The following is an 18,407-nucleotide window of genomic DNA, read 5'->3' as shown; positions in this document are numbered from 1 at the left end:
GTCTAACAGAAAGCTCGGTGAATTGTGCCTACTTAGTTCATCTTACGATGAATGTACCCGTAACCATATTTTATGTTAACATTTTGGACCAATTGTCATTTTTAATCGACTGCGAAAAGGTATGTTTGTCTATCAACTCGACTTCCTGAGATTATTAACATGAATGTAATGAAACGGAAATTAAGTAGGTACGTAAGTAAGTAAAGTGAAAAAAGGGAAATATTAAAAGGAATTAGACCAGTAAAGTAGGTATGAATCGGTCGATTAAACATAAATGTCGTGCGTATCGGGTGCATATTAGTATACATCGAACTATATATAACATTATTTCATTTTCTTCGCATATACATAATAACGGGTCCACTTCACTTTTTAATGTTTACTTTGCACTTATATAAAGTAACATTTTGTCAGCATTTGACAACTTTCTAGGAAGTCAATTGACAAGATTTTGCAAAAATCTGATACTTACGTAATCATAACGACTAATTAAATCTTGAATGAGATCTAACTAATTAGTCACACCACGAGACAACAAGTTTCGTGTTATGTAAGTATAGAGATTGATCAAAATATTGATGACTTGAAATTGTGGTAAGTGTTACGGTCACGAGCACTAATATATATGTATACACTGTGATACCATGTCACATTAACTTTTTTGACAAATTAAACCGTAAGTCTCATCAAATGCCAAATATGACAGTGCGACAGGGTTCTAAAGCGGGTACATGATATTACTCATGACTGTACCTATCTATATACTGAGAATAGTTCTTGAGTCGTTACAAAATTGTTTTCTTTCAGTAAGTATGTAATATTGCAATTATTCACCTACCTATTTGATAATACTTAACTTACTTATAACTTAAACAAATTATTTATTTATTTATTTATTTATTAACACAAATTACATAGACATTACAGGCAGTCCCAATTCGACTATGTAATGCAATTATAACATTAGTACCTAACTAAAGAATTTAATGACTAACTCCGTGAATTCCGTCAATGAACACGTAAATAGGTCGATGTCAGTACACTGCTGAGAAATATCGTTGATGGTCCTAAGTGCGTGCGCACCTATGTACCTAATCTTGAATATAAAAAGGTTGCCAGAAAGACATTGCTATTTTAGCGACAATGCCTCCTATTGTAGGTACCATTTATTTAATTGTAATATTTGTGTTGTAGCTTTTTGTGCTATATAAAATATTTTTTTATTCTAAGTATTGTATCGTAAAGACCTCAACGATGAAGACCTCAACGGTTGCAGAGGCGAAGATGGGAGCCATCGGTACGGCAATGCAGGACGGTAGGGGCAAGTCACAGGGGCTGTAACCTGGGACCTGACAGAGGGCAGCAGTAACTGTCAGTACTATTCAGAGGCGGAGTACAGGAGTCCTAGTATGGCTTTGTAATAGACTACTCTGGGCGCCATCCCACTTGCGTCAGACAGAGTACTGCGGGGCGGAAGGCAAGAGGGAAACCACTGCTTTTTTTTATTTTTCCCTAAAAAAGTAGCATGGAGAATGTTGCACCGACAAGAGCGTGGCTCTTAAATTGATGGTAAGTAATTGTATCTTAAGGCCTGTTTATTTAACTTTACGTAGACCAAGGTAAGTTATCAATGTTATAATAATTGTGAGCAATACTTTTATGAACATACCTACGTGGTTACTATGACTAATAGTGTATGATAATGTAATTAATAACTCCGATCACGTTAACGAATATGTACTTGATAAGGAATTACTAAAAACACTGTTAAGAAGTACGCTTCTGTTTGACACTAAGTTATTTTTTGAAGCGACTTATTGTAGATTTGCCGCGGTATTTACTAAGTAGGTACCTACTTGGCCGGAACACTGAGTTACTTACTACGAATTAAGGGGTAATAAGTAAGTAGGTTTCCGTGCTTCGGAAGGCACGTTAAGCCGTTGGTCCCGGTTACTACTTACTGATGTAAGTACTGAGTCATGTCAGGGGCCTTTGGCGGCTCCATAATAACCCTGACACGATAGAAGAAGAGAAGAAGTAGATACAATACAAAAACGCTTTATTGCACATATAAAAACAACACTAAAAACAATTACAAAAGTGACAAGAGAAGCACAATCGGCGGCCTTATTGCCAAATAGCAATTTCTTCCAGACAACATTAGGGTGAAAGATCATGCTACATATTGGAGTCGGGGATTCATACAGTAATTCATAGGTTAAATAGAAAGACAAAGCGTCAATAACACGAGTAAATTGATTAAGCTAATAATAAATAGTATATTAAGTATACCACAATTAGGGTACACTTAACCGTCAGCTTATGTTATCTGTTATAGGTATAAACGTTAAATTTTGTTTATGGTGAACACCTTATGTAGTTTTCAGAAAATAAATTGAGCTAAATACTTACCTACCTAGTTATTTTATGTTAGGTTTTTTTAGCCCTGCCCACAACTCATATGAAGTGCGGCGCACATAAGTTTAGTAACGTGTATATAAGTAGTACCAACTATTATACTTCACAACAATTAATTATTACCTATATTCTGTTTTTCCTGTGTTTACGACATTGCTTGGCCAACAGTTGTCATAAATAAGTGGCTCCGTAAGATGTGTTCTATGGGGCAGCCACATTCCAGCTTCACTGCATGAATCACACATTTTTTCTGACGCACAGTGTAAATAGGTACCTATTTCATACAAAAAAATACTAAATAGCAAAAAGTGTGATGAACTCTGTTTACTGTCTGTTTGATTGGTTTGCACTGTATGTAAATAGGAGTACCTACCTAACTAATTATTTTTTTAAAGTTTGTAAGATATAGGTACTCATTTTGTAAGTTGGTAAACAATTCCGGTTCAAAAGAATACCTACAAGAATGATTCACAATTCTCAAATTATACAACAAATTAACTCAGTTAAACAAAATTTATCTTTTTTTACACATTTGTAAGTATAATTAATAACATACAATTAATTAAGTACCATATAGCAAAATTAAAATTTTCAACTTACCCGCAACTTTTCGTAAAAGTTTCAAAAGTCACAGGACATGTAGGAAATCCAGTTCAAAACGTCAAAACACAAAATGTATGTTGATTACGTAAAACAATAACGCACAATTTCTCTTTGTAAACTTTGATTCACACTGTTTTGTTTCTAGTTGTGAGGCACTTGCGCGGGAATGTTAGCTTTTTCGCGGCGCATTGTGAACGCGTGCACTACCGACGCGCATACCATACAACTTCACTCTAGCGATACGTTTGACGAATACAAAACAGAAACTGTGTATCTGCCTGCCCCGCACGTTGAGTCACTTAAGTTTTTACTTATTAGAACGACATCTGTTAGCTATAAAAATAACCAATTTAGTACGCAAGTTACATACTAGATGACACTATACTCTTTAATTTTACTACTCGACAATAGATGTCGCTATATCATAATGTTGCCAATTTAAAAAAATATACTATTCATTCGCGTTTCTGTAGTCTATGGTAGATTCATTCACTCGTTCAGTCTTTCTCTGTCAAAATGGCTGCCGTGCAAGAGGTGCGTGTTGCTTTTCGCTAAATAATTTGTGATTTCGTTGTGAAAAGTTTTCAATTTGTATAGCGAAATGGCATATTTTAAATATATTTTACGTGTTTTCAGGCGAGACGCGAACCAATCCAAGCCGTCCAGGTTTTCGGACGCAAGGTGAGTGTTTTCTTTTCAGTCCACGTGTTTGTGCCGATTTTCTTTAAAATAGATTGAAATTCATGTATATGTTGTTTCTAAGTAATTTTTAAGAAAACACGCTAGCTTAGCGCTAAATTCCCAGAATTTGAGCCGATTGAGATATACTTTCCCGCTATGACGGTTGATAACCTATACGGTACAACCTCTTGGGTATTTGGCTAGGAAATAATGATTTCCTAGCCGAATACGAAACAATGGTTTTACGTATACGAGCCACCGCAGATATTATTTATGTTGGTCTAAAAAGAAACTATATGGTTTCTGTATCGAGTTTTTCAAATGAAAACAATCACTGAACATGTCTTCTAACCTCAAAAAGTAGAAACTACAAATTAACCTGTTTTAAATTATTTCTTATACTTAAGTCTGGTTAATACAAGCCTTATTTTATCATTTAAGAGAGATTATCGTCGTACAAGTAGTGAAACCGATCTGGAAATCGGTCGAGGGTACTGGTAACTTATAAAACATCTTTACCAAACCATACCTTAGTTTTCAAGACTACATAAGTCTGTTCATCCTCTGCTCTTGTTAACAGTAAGAAAATATATATTATCTCGTTACTATGCTTCTGCCTTTATCCCCTATAAACTATCAAAAAGAAAGAGAAACTGATGTAAACATTTATTCCAGAAAACAGCGACTGCCGTCGCATACTGTAAGCGTGGTCATGGAGTGCTCCGTGTGAACGGGCGCCCGCTGGACCTGGTGGAGCCCCGCCTGCTGCAGTACAAACTCCAGGAGCCCATCCTGCTGCTCGGCAAGGTACCTACCATAACCCTCATGTATCTGCTCCGTTTGATGTGCTGTTAGCTGCATGATGTTTTTAAAAACTATAAGTAAGGAGCACACATATTTGTAGCAATAACATGGTTCAGCCTGAAATCAGTCTGAAGTTGCCTCAAGTTTCTATGCACCTTCCGTTTTTTTGGTATATTTTATATCTTTTTATGTTAATAATGTGAATAACCTTTGTTTCTAACTAAATAATGTGAACTATGCTATTTCTTAAAATATAGAATACCACTTTCAATGTAGCAGATTAAATACCTACCTACCTATGTAGGTAGTTGGCTTTTTCAGCAATACCTATTACAGGTAATAGAACTTAATGGGAAGGAATATCAAATGTTGAATGGTATATTTGTCTGGCATCCTAACTGAAATACCTATTCTAAAATAATTGTTTGTACCTTTTCTAGGACATATTTTTAGAATTTAAAATTAGGTAAATGTTGAAACGTAAAGAAAAATTCATCTGGTATTTTGTTAATGTAGATACCTAAATAGTGCTGCATTTGTTTTTTGCACATTTAATATTTGTTGTTTGCTTTGCTTCCTAGTTATAATATTCCATTCATGTTTTACTAACTTATCACTGCATGTTTTATTTCACAACTTAGTTATGCTCATGTATTTTATAATTAATTTAGTTTTGTAGTGAATGTTGCATTTGTTTTAGTTTGACTTTTCATTGTACATTATGGAGTAACTAAATAATAACATAGATAATAATTGTCATTTGTATTAATTTGTATTTAATGTTAAATAAGTTAATAAGTTACTGTGATGATTAACACTTATTCCGAACCTGAGCATCTTAGGATGTGAAGTAAAATATCCATCTGACAGTTCATAATGACCATTTAAGACTCTTTTATCGTATTTCTCCATATTAATGTGAATATTTCTTCTTTCACAGGAGAAGTTCTCTGGTGTAGACATCAGAGTGACGGTGAAGGGTGGTGGCCACGTCGCACAGGTCTATGCCATCAGACAGGCCATCTCCAAGGCACTCATTGCCTTCTACCAGAAATGTAAGCACTTCTTGATATATTACATATTTATACTCCAATCTAGTACACTATTTTATTTCTGTGAGTTTTTACTTTATAACATTCTTTAAATAATTATTTGGCCTTAGTAATTATGACGTCATAGTGTTTATTTACAGAAATTAAATTGTTATTTTATAGTTCAACAAATGATACATATGGGCGTATTTTTCACTAGTCCTATAGTAAGGCACCCTTTCTTTCCAAAGCTGTCTCGCCCCCATGTGAGTCAGTCATTTCAGGGAAAGGAGATTATTGTGACATTACCAAACAGCATGTGTAATTAATACCATGCTTGTTTGAAATGTACACTACAATTCTATTAATTTAATTTAATTATTAATTACCATGGAATTGGACCTTTCAATATTATTATCTGTGTAAATTTTAGTGAATAAAACAATTCAAAGTGTTGTATTTAACTTGCACTTTATGTCTGAATACATCATTTTTGTGGAAACACATTTATATCGATTTTATGGGCTTTCGAATAACCCATCAAAGTTAATAAGTTTACAATTTCCAAAGTGGTTCTAGGACATCTAGGAAAAACTTTTGGACTATATGCGCGTCAAATTAAATCTACACTTTATCGCTTATGCTTAGTGACGACTTTTGCCTTTTTGTCCTGCTCTAGAGACAAACTGTACTTGCCCTCAATGAGGCACACAAGTGCTAACACCCCTTGTTCACGTTGCAGATGTAGATGAAGCGTCGAAGAAGGAAATCAAGGACATCCTCGTCCAATACGACAGGAGCTTGTTGGTGGCTGACCCCAGGCGCTGCGAGCCCAAGAAGTTCGGCGGTCCAGGCGCTCGTGCCCGCTACCAAAAGTCCTACCGTTAAGATTACATCTACCGTCGTCCACTGGTATTGCATTGGTATTTTTGTACTGTCAGTGCGATAGCATTGGGTGTCAATAAAAAAGTTAAAAATTTAAGCACCATCTTTAATTTTCAGTGCCTTAAATACTTTTGTATTGTCAGTAATATTCAGAGGCGGAGGGCAGGAGTACGCACGGCTTTGAAATAGTTTTCTCTGGGCGCCATCACACTCGCGTCAGACAAAGTATTGCGGCGCGGAAGGCAAGAGGGAAACCACTGCCCTATTTTTCCCTAAAAAGTAGGATGGAGAATGCTACACCGACAAGGGTGTTGTGGCTCTTAAATTAGTGATAAAATACTTTTGAACATCAGGGGATGGTTTTGATTATTTTTGGAAGCCTCACTTAGTTATATGATATCAGATTAATTAAATTTAATATTAACTATTATTAATACACTATTGGTAAATGTTTATTTCAGTATAGATATAAACTCGTGAAAAAAAAACAAACTGCAAAACACAGATTCCTTATACAACATTAATGCACTAAATAAAACGAAATTAATATAATTTAACAAACTTTAATTTTCATTTAAATTCAAAATTATTACATAAATCAATCAATGTCTTTGAAATTCATATAGGATATTAAATGCAATTTGCCGACGTACAACGCACAATTTTATAATACAATTTATATTTAGTCGAATGCAGTAAAGTAATAAATTATTTCAATAATTTTCCGTTCATTTTATGTATGTTAGTACAATACAAACGTTTGTATCATCACAAAGAGCCCTTACCGATTGCGTAGAAACATGCTGTAGGAGTGGGGATGGGTAAATCTCACCATTTCAGAAGCTACGTCAATAAATAGTATTTAGAATCTTGTCTTTAGCAAAAGTAACAACAATACAATGGTGCTAATTCCTACAGACGCCATCTAATTTTAAGTTATACCTGTCATTTTCTTATCCGTTGAAAAAGTAAGGGACGGGTAATCTACAGGCATAAAATTTATGGAATATACGTCAATTTTAAGCAGAAATCTAAAAATTTTGCATCGGCCAATAACCCGATAATTAGGTAAGTGGACAGCACGTCAAACGGATTGCATACCAGCGAGATGCCTATTTTATTCGCACGGGTTAATCATTCATTTTAAAATTAACTTCTTGACAATCATCCGTCCCGTTCCTTTTCGGCGGTTAAGAAAATGACGGATGTAACTTAAAATAAAATAAGGTGTCTGCAGGAATCGGGGCCAATATACTTATAAACAATTTGCACTCATTTATTGTCTTTAGTGGTTCTCTGATTGAAACTTTAAATCAATGTTACTGTTTGCAAAAAGATGAAAAGATTCTTGGATATTATTGCATTGATACTAATGGTATTGCTGTAGTATTAGTTCACGTATCGGAATTAGAGTGTAAAATTTATAGGAAAAAATGTATTAATACATTTAAAAAGAAAAACTAAGTTGTATAAAAATGATGGCAACATAAAAGTTTTTTTTTGTTTCCGTTACGTTACTTCTAAGAATGGTCCATAATATACAGCGTATACGCGTGGCCCGGAATACACAAGTTGAGTAGTCAAGTACTCAAGACTATTTAATAAACGATAGATTAAGAAAAACAATCCTTAACGCTAAGGGACTATACACATTTGTTTATACTCTCTCAAATATTAGACTATCTGACCAGAAATCCATAAAAATAGCTATTTTAACACCTTCACTGTGTAACTGAAAATTAGATATCAACCCCTCGCGCTCACGTGCAATGTTATTTTTAGCTAAACACATTGGAATTTATGTACATAAACACACTATGGCAAGAAAAAAAAAAACATTCATATAAGTATTATGATTTTGAAATGTATTGCCTCAATTGTGGTTTACACAGTGAACGTGTTAAATTGGTACTTACACTATAGGGTAGGTACATAAAACGCTCGGTATGAAACGCATTTTCCTCACCACACAACAGTGTAATAAATAAAAATAATGTTTTCATGCATTTACGGCCGATTCGTGTGTGTATTACTATGTGCATAGTCCTTATTTAATTAGCACAAAACTTAATGTTAACCGTTATTTGTCTTTCATTCCAAGATCAAGGTATAGATTATAAATTAAAGATAATTTTACTTCCTAATATACAGATCTTCTGAGATTATTATGATAAGTGATAATCACGTCTTCACAATGAACGTGTATCCAAGAAATTCGGATATGTTTTCATAATATTTTGTCTAATATTGAGTTTGGCACCATTATAACTTAACATTTACAAGAATAATAATTGTAAAATAAGTACTATGGCAATATTTTGACTGCAGCTTCTAGCAAACTAATTTATATTTCTATCTCACACCACTTGAATTATTCTATTATAAATGTTGACAAGTTAGCACAGACTGTTTATTTAATAGCTGCATTTTTGAAGTGTCTAGTCGATTAATGTAAGCTGCTGTTTTTCCTTAAATGCATGCAATTTAATTATATTTCACTTTTCCTTATTGTTTACTTATGTAGATAGGATGTTTCAATTTAAAGCTCCAATTCTATGAATGTTCGCAGTCTGAGATCTCTAATAAGTTTTTGAATATTGCTTATGGACCGGCGTATATTGAACAGTATTTAAGTTTAGGTATTAATTTGAATCAGTGGATTTTTAGTTGCCCGATACTCTGTTATAAGAGTTTAATCCTAAGTTTGTACACACTTTCAAACGAATTAAGGTAGGTTTACCTACTGTAAATAACAGACTCGATTGATTTCATTATTTCAGTAGAAGGTTAGATGGGAGTATGGGACCTATGTGTGGTTGAAAATGTGTACACACATTCATTTAAATAACTAAATATAGGCACGATTCGCGACTTATTAGGATGCTACCACACCAATCGATCGATGCCGTCGATCGACGATAAAATAGATCAAGTTTTTACGCTGATGGCGTCCGACGTCGACTGTTCCATTCTATCGATCGATAGGTGTGGTAGCACCCTGAAATAGTAGCAAAAAGTTCGCAGTGCTATCCAGATTTCTCGTCGATCTTTTCTTCATGAATGTCCTCGAATTTCGCGCCCATGCGCTTGAGCGCGATCACGGCCGAGACGGCTTTGGCCCAGCGTTTCTTGATGACGTATCTCTTGAGTTTGGTCTTGGTCACGTGAAGTTCCGTGCATAGAGCCGACTGGATCAGCCACGGGTGTCGCAACGTGGCAGACGACGATAGACGGTCGCTATAACGTAAGGTTGCAATTTTGAATTAAGTAGATATTACGTGTTGTAAGTTGTGTCTTGTTGATGTCCGTTTTTGTATTGTAGGTACCTATTTATAGATTAATAAAAGGGTCTGTAAATAAAACAAGGCGTAATAAATTCTTATATTTATTAACAACATACGTATCGTAAAACAATAAATAAAACTAAGTACAGTTAAGGAACCAAGTTCATTTTCTTGTCCAACGTGTTTGTATTTTATAAATACAAATAAATAATATAAAAAATGATCATTACTGTATAGAGAATTAGTATTAGTGACCGTTTTCTATTTCCCGAAAGTCAGTCTTGATATATAGTGCAGTATTACGAGTATCTTGTGTGTGACTTGAGACTAGATTCGTAACAATTGTCATTTTCATCATCCCTAGCAAATACCTTAATAAAATATTAATCTCTTACTTTGGTAACTTGTCATGGCACGTTCCTGTGATCATTTGGAGTTTTTTACATCGGTGAATGCCATTTTTTTCCTCTGCGTCTTTTCATCGGAGGTCTGTCTTTGGAAGAAGGCGTGGAGACTGGACATGGAATTCTGTGCGAGTTGGTTGGAGGGCGACCACTCTAAAGATATGGACTGATGTCGTCCTGTGCTCGTGGTGCCTCCCGCAGTCCTCTCCCCCTCTGTTTCTGTCTCCCCCCATTTCTCCAGTAGATGCAGTAGCAAGTCCTTAGTCCTATGAGCATTGTTTTCATCTCCTCTTCTATACGGCAGTTGTCTTCCGTTCTCCGGTCCGTTGACTAGTTTGTCGATCTTCTCTCGTCGTTTGTCGAATTCTTCGAAGAACGTGTTTCGCCTGTCTGTGGGCTGGTCTGGCACGTCTCTGCTCATGTTCGTGACTTTCTTGGATCTGGAAGTCTTTGCCCACGGCATGTTACTCGTCATCGGCTTCTCCCGCTCCTTATCGTGGAAGAACGACGATGTGATCTTGTGACTAGACTTGGAAGTAAACAACCTCTTCTCTTTATTGGACGCGTTGCCATTTGTAACAGTTTTATTGACCGTCGATTTAGTTTCCTTTTTGAAACCATTTGGCAATTTAGTGTCTTCTTTTGTGACCTTTTTGGACTCCGTGACATTTTTGTTCAACTCTTTCGTGTTGTTGTTGTTGGCGAGATCCGTGTTCATCGTTGATAGCATGTAGAGGTGGTCCGAGAGTTTCTTTATCTCCTCAGCCAAGTTCTTCCGTACGAGTACGTCGGCGCGTTTGTGCAGGAAACAACTGCTGTCGGAGGCTCGCCGTTCTACTGGGTTGTATCTGGTCGCGAGGAAGTGGCTGTCGCGTAAAGGAGGTGGTGCTAAATCGTCGTCGTCGAAGACTGTGTCTGGAGAACTGCCAAGTGAGCTTCTCGGAGAAGGCGAGCAGCCTCCAATGGAAGATTTTTCGCAGTTGCCGTTCATGAGACTGGTGATTTCGTGGGCCTGGTTGTCAAAGACGTAAGGCGAGTTGGGGTGTTCGCTCCACCGTTCGACGAAGAGTCGCAGGTTGTCTTTGGCGACGTCGAGCTCGTGTTTGGGGGAAGGTACTGGTCGCGGCTGCGGCTTGGTGGGCGTGGTGTGCGGCCGGCGGACCAGCCACTGGTGACGTAAGCACTCCGCGGCGGAGGGGCGGCACCTGCGACAGAGACCCTTGTTACTATCGCCCCAACACCTCGGTGCTGTTATGATGCCAAGATGGATATAGATATTTATTATATGGAGCGTGCGTAGTCAAAGCCAAGTATGGGTAGAGAGAAATACAAAATATCCCCTGATCAGTTTGTTAGATATAGTTTGGCATAAAAGATGAAAGTTAATGCACTCGCCGTTATTTCTAATTACTTAATGAGAATTAACTAATTACTCGTAACAGTTGGAAGTTTTGGCACCAGACTCCGCATGTATTTCATGCGTGAGATCAGGCCTATAAAACAGTTATGACACTAAATTTGGTAGTAATAGTGATAGGACGAATTTACTATCGTTTTCCCATCATGTCAAGTTCGATTAAAAATGTATGGGAGTTCCATTCGTTTACGCCTGTGTCGGCGCTGGTTTAATACTCATACAATTTTATTTGAAATTCGAAACGACAATGGCGAAAGCATATAAAACTTTCTTTCGAGTGTAAGTGTTGCCATCTGGTGTGTGGTAAAGTTGAAACTCCTCAATATGGTATTTCTTTTTTGCCAAATTATACCTACGAATTTCTATGTTATTTTGGTTTTTGAATATATTTATATAAATATTTTATCTTTAAGTAGGTACTTAAATGATGTGATTTCATTCAATCATAGAGTAGGTATTACAATTTTGATAAATGTGGGTAGTTCCATTTTTTAATGAAATCCAAAAAATATATAGAAATATAAATAGGATACTTTGTCTACACGTGCAATAAAGTAAACAAATTAATTGTGATAAATGAATAATTAATAAAATACTACAAGCAATAGTTACGATATGATTACTACTTTCTAAATTACTAAACAATTGGTTAGCACTACTGTTAACTACTAAAATCACTTATAAAATATGTAATGTGTATGAAGGTTAGTAAAGTGTTGGATGGTATAATTAAAAAAAAAGTAACAAAGGGTCTTTATCGACAGGCTGTCTTTAGTGCAGCTTTTGCCACGACAACGAATAATGACATTGAAAAAAAAAATGTTTTCTTTATTAAACAATTCGCGGTTCTATCGCTATGTTGCTAAAAATAATTTTATAATTCGAAATAATCGTAGGTATTCTATTTCTAAAAGCACATTTATCATGCAGCACATAGATTTTTTTTTTAAACTTAAATCTACTAGTTCTTTTACAACCTCTATGTAGGTAATATCAGATTCTACTGCTGGACTCAAATTTCTCGAAGATACTACTTTGTGACTTCCTTGGTAACTTGAATCTACAGTACCATGCAAAGTCACTAAATAAACATAAAGCTTGGTCCCCCACTAGGGGACTTTTGTCGAGCGACATACGTCCTCTGAAACATCGGGCGATATGGTCACACATCACCAGACTACTTCTCTCCCGCAACTATAAGTATGGCAAATTCGCGAAATGTCTGATGTGCGACGATATCGCCCGATGTCTCCGAGGACGTATATCGCTCGACAAAAGTCCCCTAGTGGCGACGAGGCTTGACGATTCCTAACTGCCCTACAGTTGAATGCACACAAGCGGCGGTATCGGGGGCGTTTTAAGCCTGGAGTATTTTGTAATATTCGAATTCGTATTCACGCGCTCATATAGAATATTAGCCGCGGTCAGGCTCGTTTTAACGCGCGCGACGCGACGCAACGCGCGCGGTACCGCTTCCGTGTATGGCGAGCTTTATAGACAAACACGTGTCAATATTCAAAACAGCAACATACAACATAGCCACTCAAACTTCGACTTAAAATCTAAACATATACAGCACACTATATACTTACTCTTTGTCTTTCACCAGCAGTTTCCTTATGAAGTCTTTGGCGTCTTCAGAGATCTCGTTGAAAGCCTCATCGTCGAAGTCGTATTTCGCTACTGTTACGTTGGCCATGGTTTCTATGTCTGTCTCACCCATAAACGGCGACAGCCCTGATAAGCTGGAAAGTGATAGAAAATATTTGAAAGCTTATTTTTAATTCTTTTTGCTAGTTCTTTTAAGTAAGTACCTACTTAAGGGGAAGTGATAGGTACCTACGTTATTAGCTATTTAGAGTCGCGGAATGTATTAAACTGTTGTCGAAGTATCGATAGTTTTTAACATCTTGAAAATTATCGTATATGTAGTATCGATAGGACTATCGACGTACGTGGTTTCTTAGATTTGTGCCCGGTTAATGGCAATAGGCTCCCATCCTTTTGCATGGGACTTAAACAGCTAGCGAGGAGTGGGTGAGCTATGCACAAGCCTACCCCTTCGGGGATATCGGCGTGGCGGTCTGTTATGTCATGTCATAGAATAAGGAATAAAACAACGTATTGAACTGCAACTCTCCGCTCCCCACCATCGGCTGATCTAGGTTTACCTTACCACTCCTCCGTCTTTTAGTCTTCAATCGTATGGCGTCAGACCTCACACACAGATGCGCGTCTACGATAATGTCAATGTGTAGTATCTGTGTAAAACGAGGTGTTTTGTATGAAGGGGTGTGATTATGTGAACATAATTAAAGCGTGATTTTTGTCCATTAATGTACCTATCCTGAAGTGACGTATAGACGTAAGTGTAATGACGTAAGTGTACTTACAGCACATAGCAAATGACGCCGACCGACCACATGTCAGTCCCGTAGCCGATCTGGTCGAAGTTCACGACCTCTGGAGCCACGAACTCGGGGGTGCCAAACAACACCTGCAGCTTCTTCTCCGGGTCATAGAACCGCGCCAGACCGAAGTCTATGATCTTTATCCGGTTGCCCGTCTTTGTTAGACAAAGGATGTTTTCTGGCTGTGGAAGAGAGAGGGGAGATTAGGGTTTTTATTTTTGAGTAGCTTTCCGCGCGTGACTTCGTCCGCGTGGATTTCGGTCCTCCGCTTTTTATCGCTATAAGGATTGATTTCTTGGATCTTGCCTACCTAACCTAATTGGTTCATAGGTTTAAGTGTGCACGGGTTATTAACCATGGGGTGATCCAGGGGTGGGGGCTATGGGTACCTATCATGGATTTCTTAGTTAGTAGGGACGATTTCATCCTGTAGAAGGTAGAAAAGTCTTGGTTTATAATGATTAGAGGTACCTAGGTAGGTACATACTTATAGATTCATGTTCTATCGAGGTCTGGGTGTGTTTGTATTAGAGGATTACTGTCCAGAGAGACCATGCGTGGGCTATCAACTGTGCTACCATTATTTTACTAGTCCTCCGTAATACTATCTACTTATTGTCTATTTTAAAGAACTGTATTTTAAATTTTAGTATGAAAAAGCGCCCAATTATAAGAAAGATAAAAGCACAAAAAAAACTTGGCATAGTTTTAAATGCGTAATAATCTGTGTTACCATTAAATGTGAAATCACATTGAATATTTTTATATACTTACAAAACACGTGTGAAATCAAAATATAATCGCAGTTGGATTCATGTAAATGACACGCTCATTAGATTTTGCAATCTGGCAGGAATTTGAAAATAAAATCATGTAAAACAGGGGTGACCAACTTTTGATTAGACCCAAGATCTCTTGTTTACTAACGAAACCCTATGCGATCTCCCAATTACGTACATACTTCTTGAAACCTTAAAACCGTGATGGAACAGCGATTAAAAAAATATAAATACAAGATGATGCGTGCAGCAGTTTTTGATTAAATTGCGAAGTCTGATCTACGTAGGTTGGCCACCCCTGATGTAAAATAAATGTAAGTCCAGTTGACAGAAATAAAAGTAACGATTGAAATAAACGCAGCGTCAGTAGACAATCATAAAACGAGCATGCCTTTCCGCCATTTTGATTAACGACTTGGCGTGTTACCAAAATGGCGGCAAATACGAAACATTGTTATCTTGGGGCATTTAGACTCGAGTGACCGACCGGATGAGTGAAGGAGTATTTATTGGACGAATATATCTCTGACTAGCCAACCATTAATGTGGGGATATTTTAAGACGGGTTGATGGTAATCAATTATTACTTTAGTGGGAGAGAACAATGGCGCAGTACCTAAGTAGCAGCTAATATTAAATTGAGAATAGGTAGGTCTGTTTGTTTACATACCTACCTAGGTATTTTTGATCAAAAATTTTATTTTGGTGATTTTGATACTCCCCAGCTTTATACCCAATCTTTCTTGGACCCCAAAATTACTTGTACCTACTACCATAATACTCGAAACGTGACATTAAATTCTAAGGCGATTTTCGCGCACTGACGCGGTGCAGCGGTTGGCAAGGTCGCATGACTTGTATATAGGTAATCCGTTGATGCCTAAGACACAAAAATACCGCCTCGCCGCGCGGTGAACCGACACAAAATCCGCGTCGTGTGAGAATCGCCTAAGGGTTTTCGTAAGTACGAAGATGCGAAGCGCGGTACGAAAGGTGTAAGTAAGTACAGTAATTAGACCTCTTAGCGGCCACATAAAACTCATACATTTAAGGGGTGGTCGTAAACGACATTTTTAAAAGATTTAATTAGGTATATTTCGGTGGCCATAAACTAATTGAAAAAAAAAAACTGTATTTTGAGGGGCGCATCTGAGTAAGTAGGTATCTACGTGGTAGTTTTCCGATGGACCTACTTAGAAGTAAAAACTATGCATACTTACTTATAAACAAGCTCCTTTACTAATCCACATGTGGATTGAACTAAAAATATCTACAAACAGAGGACCCGGTGCGTCTGGGCATGAATGGAATGGCGCGTGGGACGGGCAACTGTTTTGGCTGGGCTACCGTGACGATGACGGGACGTTTCCTGGGCATCGGGTGTTGTCAAATATCGATGTTACGCCATAAACTACGGTTCATCATGGGTGTCAAATCAAGATTTACAGCCCACTTATACGTATGAATAGTATAAATAATAAAAATAATAAAAATGTTTTTATTAAAGGTAAAAACCCAATGATTACATTATAAATATAATTGTATAATACGAATTACTTAAAGGTACAATAGTACCTACCGTCTATAACACAAAAAAATAAACTAACACAAAATAAATGTGGTGCGATCATTTTTTATTTGATTCCCGATGTACTTTGATCCAGTACCGTATCATCGGGCTAGTCAAGTCTCGGCTAACAACTTTAAGCATGCTATTATCAGAGCAACGCAATCTGTCCCAAAATGAAGATATACGTGCCCTAACAATAGCAAAAAAGTCGGGCATTCTCGCCTCGGCAAACATGCTGGACGCGCTACAAAAGCGAGGAAGCTTCATAAGAATGCGATATGCGTCATTATACTGCACTCTTATGGTGCTAAAGGACGCCCTCTTGTGTCTATACCATAATTGGCAGGTGTAGAAGCACTGACAAAAGGCCCTAAAGAGTGTGCCCTTCACTTCACTACTACATTTTGCGAATCGGCGCGCAAGCATGTTACACCGAACCGACAATGCCCGTCTTTCCCGCTCCATATCGAGATCATCCTTGCGGTCTCCAGTAACGATGTGACCAAGATATTTGAACTGCTGCACAAGCCGAATTGCCGATCCGTTCAAAAACACTTGGGGTATACTCTCCGGAACTTTTCCACTCCTGAAAACGAGCATCTCCGTTTTTGCCACATTGTACTTTAATCCGTGAGAGCTAGCATAACTCTCACAGACAGACAAAAGTTTTCTGAGTCCACCAATCGATGGACTGAGGAGCACCATGTCATCCGCGTAACTGAGGTTATTAAAACAAACACCGTCAATATGGCAACCGACACCAGTGCTCCTCAGTTCACCGATCAGCCCGTTCACATACGCGTTGAATAAGTCCGGAGAGGTTAACCCACCTTGACGCACACCGCATTCCAACCTGTATGCGTTGGAAGTCGTGTCGCCCCATCTCACATAGTTCGTCTGTCCTCCGTACCAGTATGCCAACAGTCGAACGATTGATTCAGGTACCCCAAAGCCGCGCAGTTTGGTCCAAAGAATTTCATAATTCACCAGGTCAAACGCGCTGCTGAGGTCCAGAAAGCAGGCATAAACTGGCGTATCACGATTAACGTAATAGTCCATTGCGTACTTTAAACTGACAATCGCCGAATCTGTTGACACACCAGGCCTGAAGCCAAACTGTGCATCCTCAATATCCAGGTTTCGTAGCAATTCGGGCCGTAGCAGCCTCTCAAACACCTTGCCCACGACAGTTCCTAGGGAGATAGGCCGATAGTTAATCGACGAACTCAAGTCTCCTGTTCTGTTCTTAACTATAGGCACGACCACTGTTCGCATAAGAGGGTCAGGTAGGTATGAGTACTTTACAAATAAATTGTAAATCACACATAACATCGACCACAGCGGCTCTCCCGCGTAAAGGACGTGCTCTATACTCAGATTGTCATGTCCAGGAGACTTGCCCCTTTTCATACCACGTATCGCCTTAACAACATCGTCAACAGTAAACTGCACCACCGATTCCTCAGAAACCGGATGAATTTTGTTCTCAGTCCGCTGCTGTGTAGGCAGTGGTTCTTTTTTAAACTGACGAACAAATAACTCGGCTATCTCCTTCGGTTGTTGCAAACCGTCCACAGCAACAGGCAGACTTTGTTTCTTTTGTAATTTCTTTGTAGCATTCCAAAATTTCGGGAAGTTTTTTTCCTCTTTATGCATTGCCAGTATATCCATCTTAATAGTCTCTTCATTCCTAATACACCATTTTACTTTATTTTTAAAATTCTTTCTACTATTCACCATCTTGTCATACATGTCACCTGTGGCCGGCTTGCCTGCCATCAACCAAACGTCATAGTGAACACGCGCAGTTGAGTGGCTTTCCTGAACATGAAGGTTCCATCCAACCAAAGGAACACGTTTTCTTTTACTAGAAGATTGCGCAATTGAACTGTTAATGGCAGCTAATTGTAGAATATTAATAATTTTACAATACATATCGTCAATTATTTTAAAATAGTCGTCGCTAGAGTCTAAATAATTATTGCTTTTAGATATCACATTTAATTCATTTGTCATATATGTATTAATTCCTAAAAATTCTCGCTTACAATATTCATAATACTTATCTATTTGACTAGCATCTCTGTATCCCCATCTTATTTTATCCCTATCGCCATGAG

General features: G+C 37.7%; 3 protein-coding genes across 5 annotated transcripts in view; 1 reads left to right on the top strand and 2 right to left on the bottom strand.

The window, feature by feature from the left end:
• Nucleotides 1-3,310, bottom strand: part of LOC126375634 (uncharacterized) — a 62,753-nt gene extending 59,443 nt beyond the window's left edge. Inside the window, exon 1 of one of the 2 annotated variants that reach the window (XM_050022657.1) lies at nucleotides 3,019-3,310. The gene's annotated coding sequence lies outside the window, so the exon portion shown is untranslated. The remainder of the gene's footprint in view (nucleotides 1-3,018) is intronic. The other variant, XM_050022656.1, reaches the window with a different exon arrangement.
• A 185-nt stretch (nucleotides 3,311-3,495) lies between these two features.
• On the top strand, nucleotides 3,496-6,519 carry LOC126375732 (40S ribosomal protein S16). Its single transcript, XM_050022831.1, has 5 exons — nucleotides 3,496-3,555; nucleotides 3,658-3,702; nucleotides 4,378-4,509; nucleotides 5,447-5,561; nucleotides 6,280-6,519. Exons 1-5 carry the CDS (start codon nucleotides 3,538-3,540, stop codon nucleotides 6,423-6,425), a joined length of 456 nt encoding a protein of 151 aa, XP_049878788.1. The 5' UTR covers nucleotides 3,496-3,537; the 3' UTR covers nucleotides 6,426-6,519.
• Nucleotides 6,520-9,791: 3,272 nt separating this feature from the next.
• The window catches only part of LOC126375659 (probable serine/threonine-protein kinase fhkE), a 64,008-nt gene continuing 55,392 nt past the window's right edge, over nucleotides 9,792-18,407 (bottom strand). For both annotated transcript variants that reach the window (XM_050022714.1, XM_050022713.1), the window contains exons 6-8: nucleotides 13,921-14,120; nucleotides 13,120-13,272; nucleotides 9,792-11,315 (exon numbers count right to left, since the gene is read on the bottom strand). In XM_050022714.1, coding sequence (XP_049878671.1) covers nucleotides 10,133-11,315; nucleotides 13,120-13,272; nucleotides 13,921-14,120 — 1,536 coding nt within the window. In that variant the 3' untranslated portion in view covers nucleotides 9,792-10,132. The remainder of the gene's footprint in view (nucleotides 11,316-13,119; nucleotides 13,273-13,920; nucleotides 14,121-18,407) is intronic.

Source organism: Pectinophora gossypiella, chromosome 19 (assembly GCF_024362695.1).
Source record: "Pectinophora gossypiella chromosome 19, ilPecGoss1.1, whole genome shotgun sequence".
NCBI lineage: Eukaryota > Metazoa > Arthropoda > Insecta > Lepidoptera > Gelechiidae > Pectinophora > Pectinophora gossypiella.
The sequence above is the reverse complement of the archived record's forward strand: the minus strand, read 5'-3'. Positions and strand labels throughout refer to the sequence as shown.

Excerpts from the sequence above, each read along its gene's own strand:
- LOC126375732 (XM_050022831.1), top strand. Across the intron at positions 3,703-4,377 it reads TCCAGGTTTTCGGACGCAAG|AAAACAGCGACTGCCGTCGC; the intron begins GTGAGTGTTTTC and ends CATTTATTCCAG. Across the intron at positions 5,562-6,279 it reads CATTGCCTTCTACCAGAAAT|ATGTAGATGAAGCGTCGAAG; the intron begins GTAAGCACTTCT and ends TTCACGTTGCAG.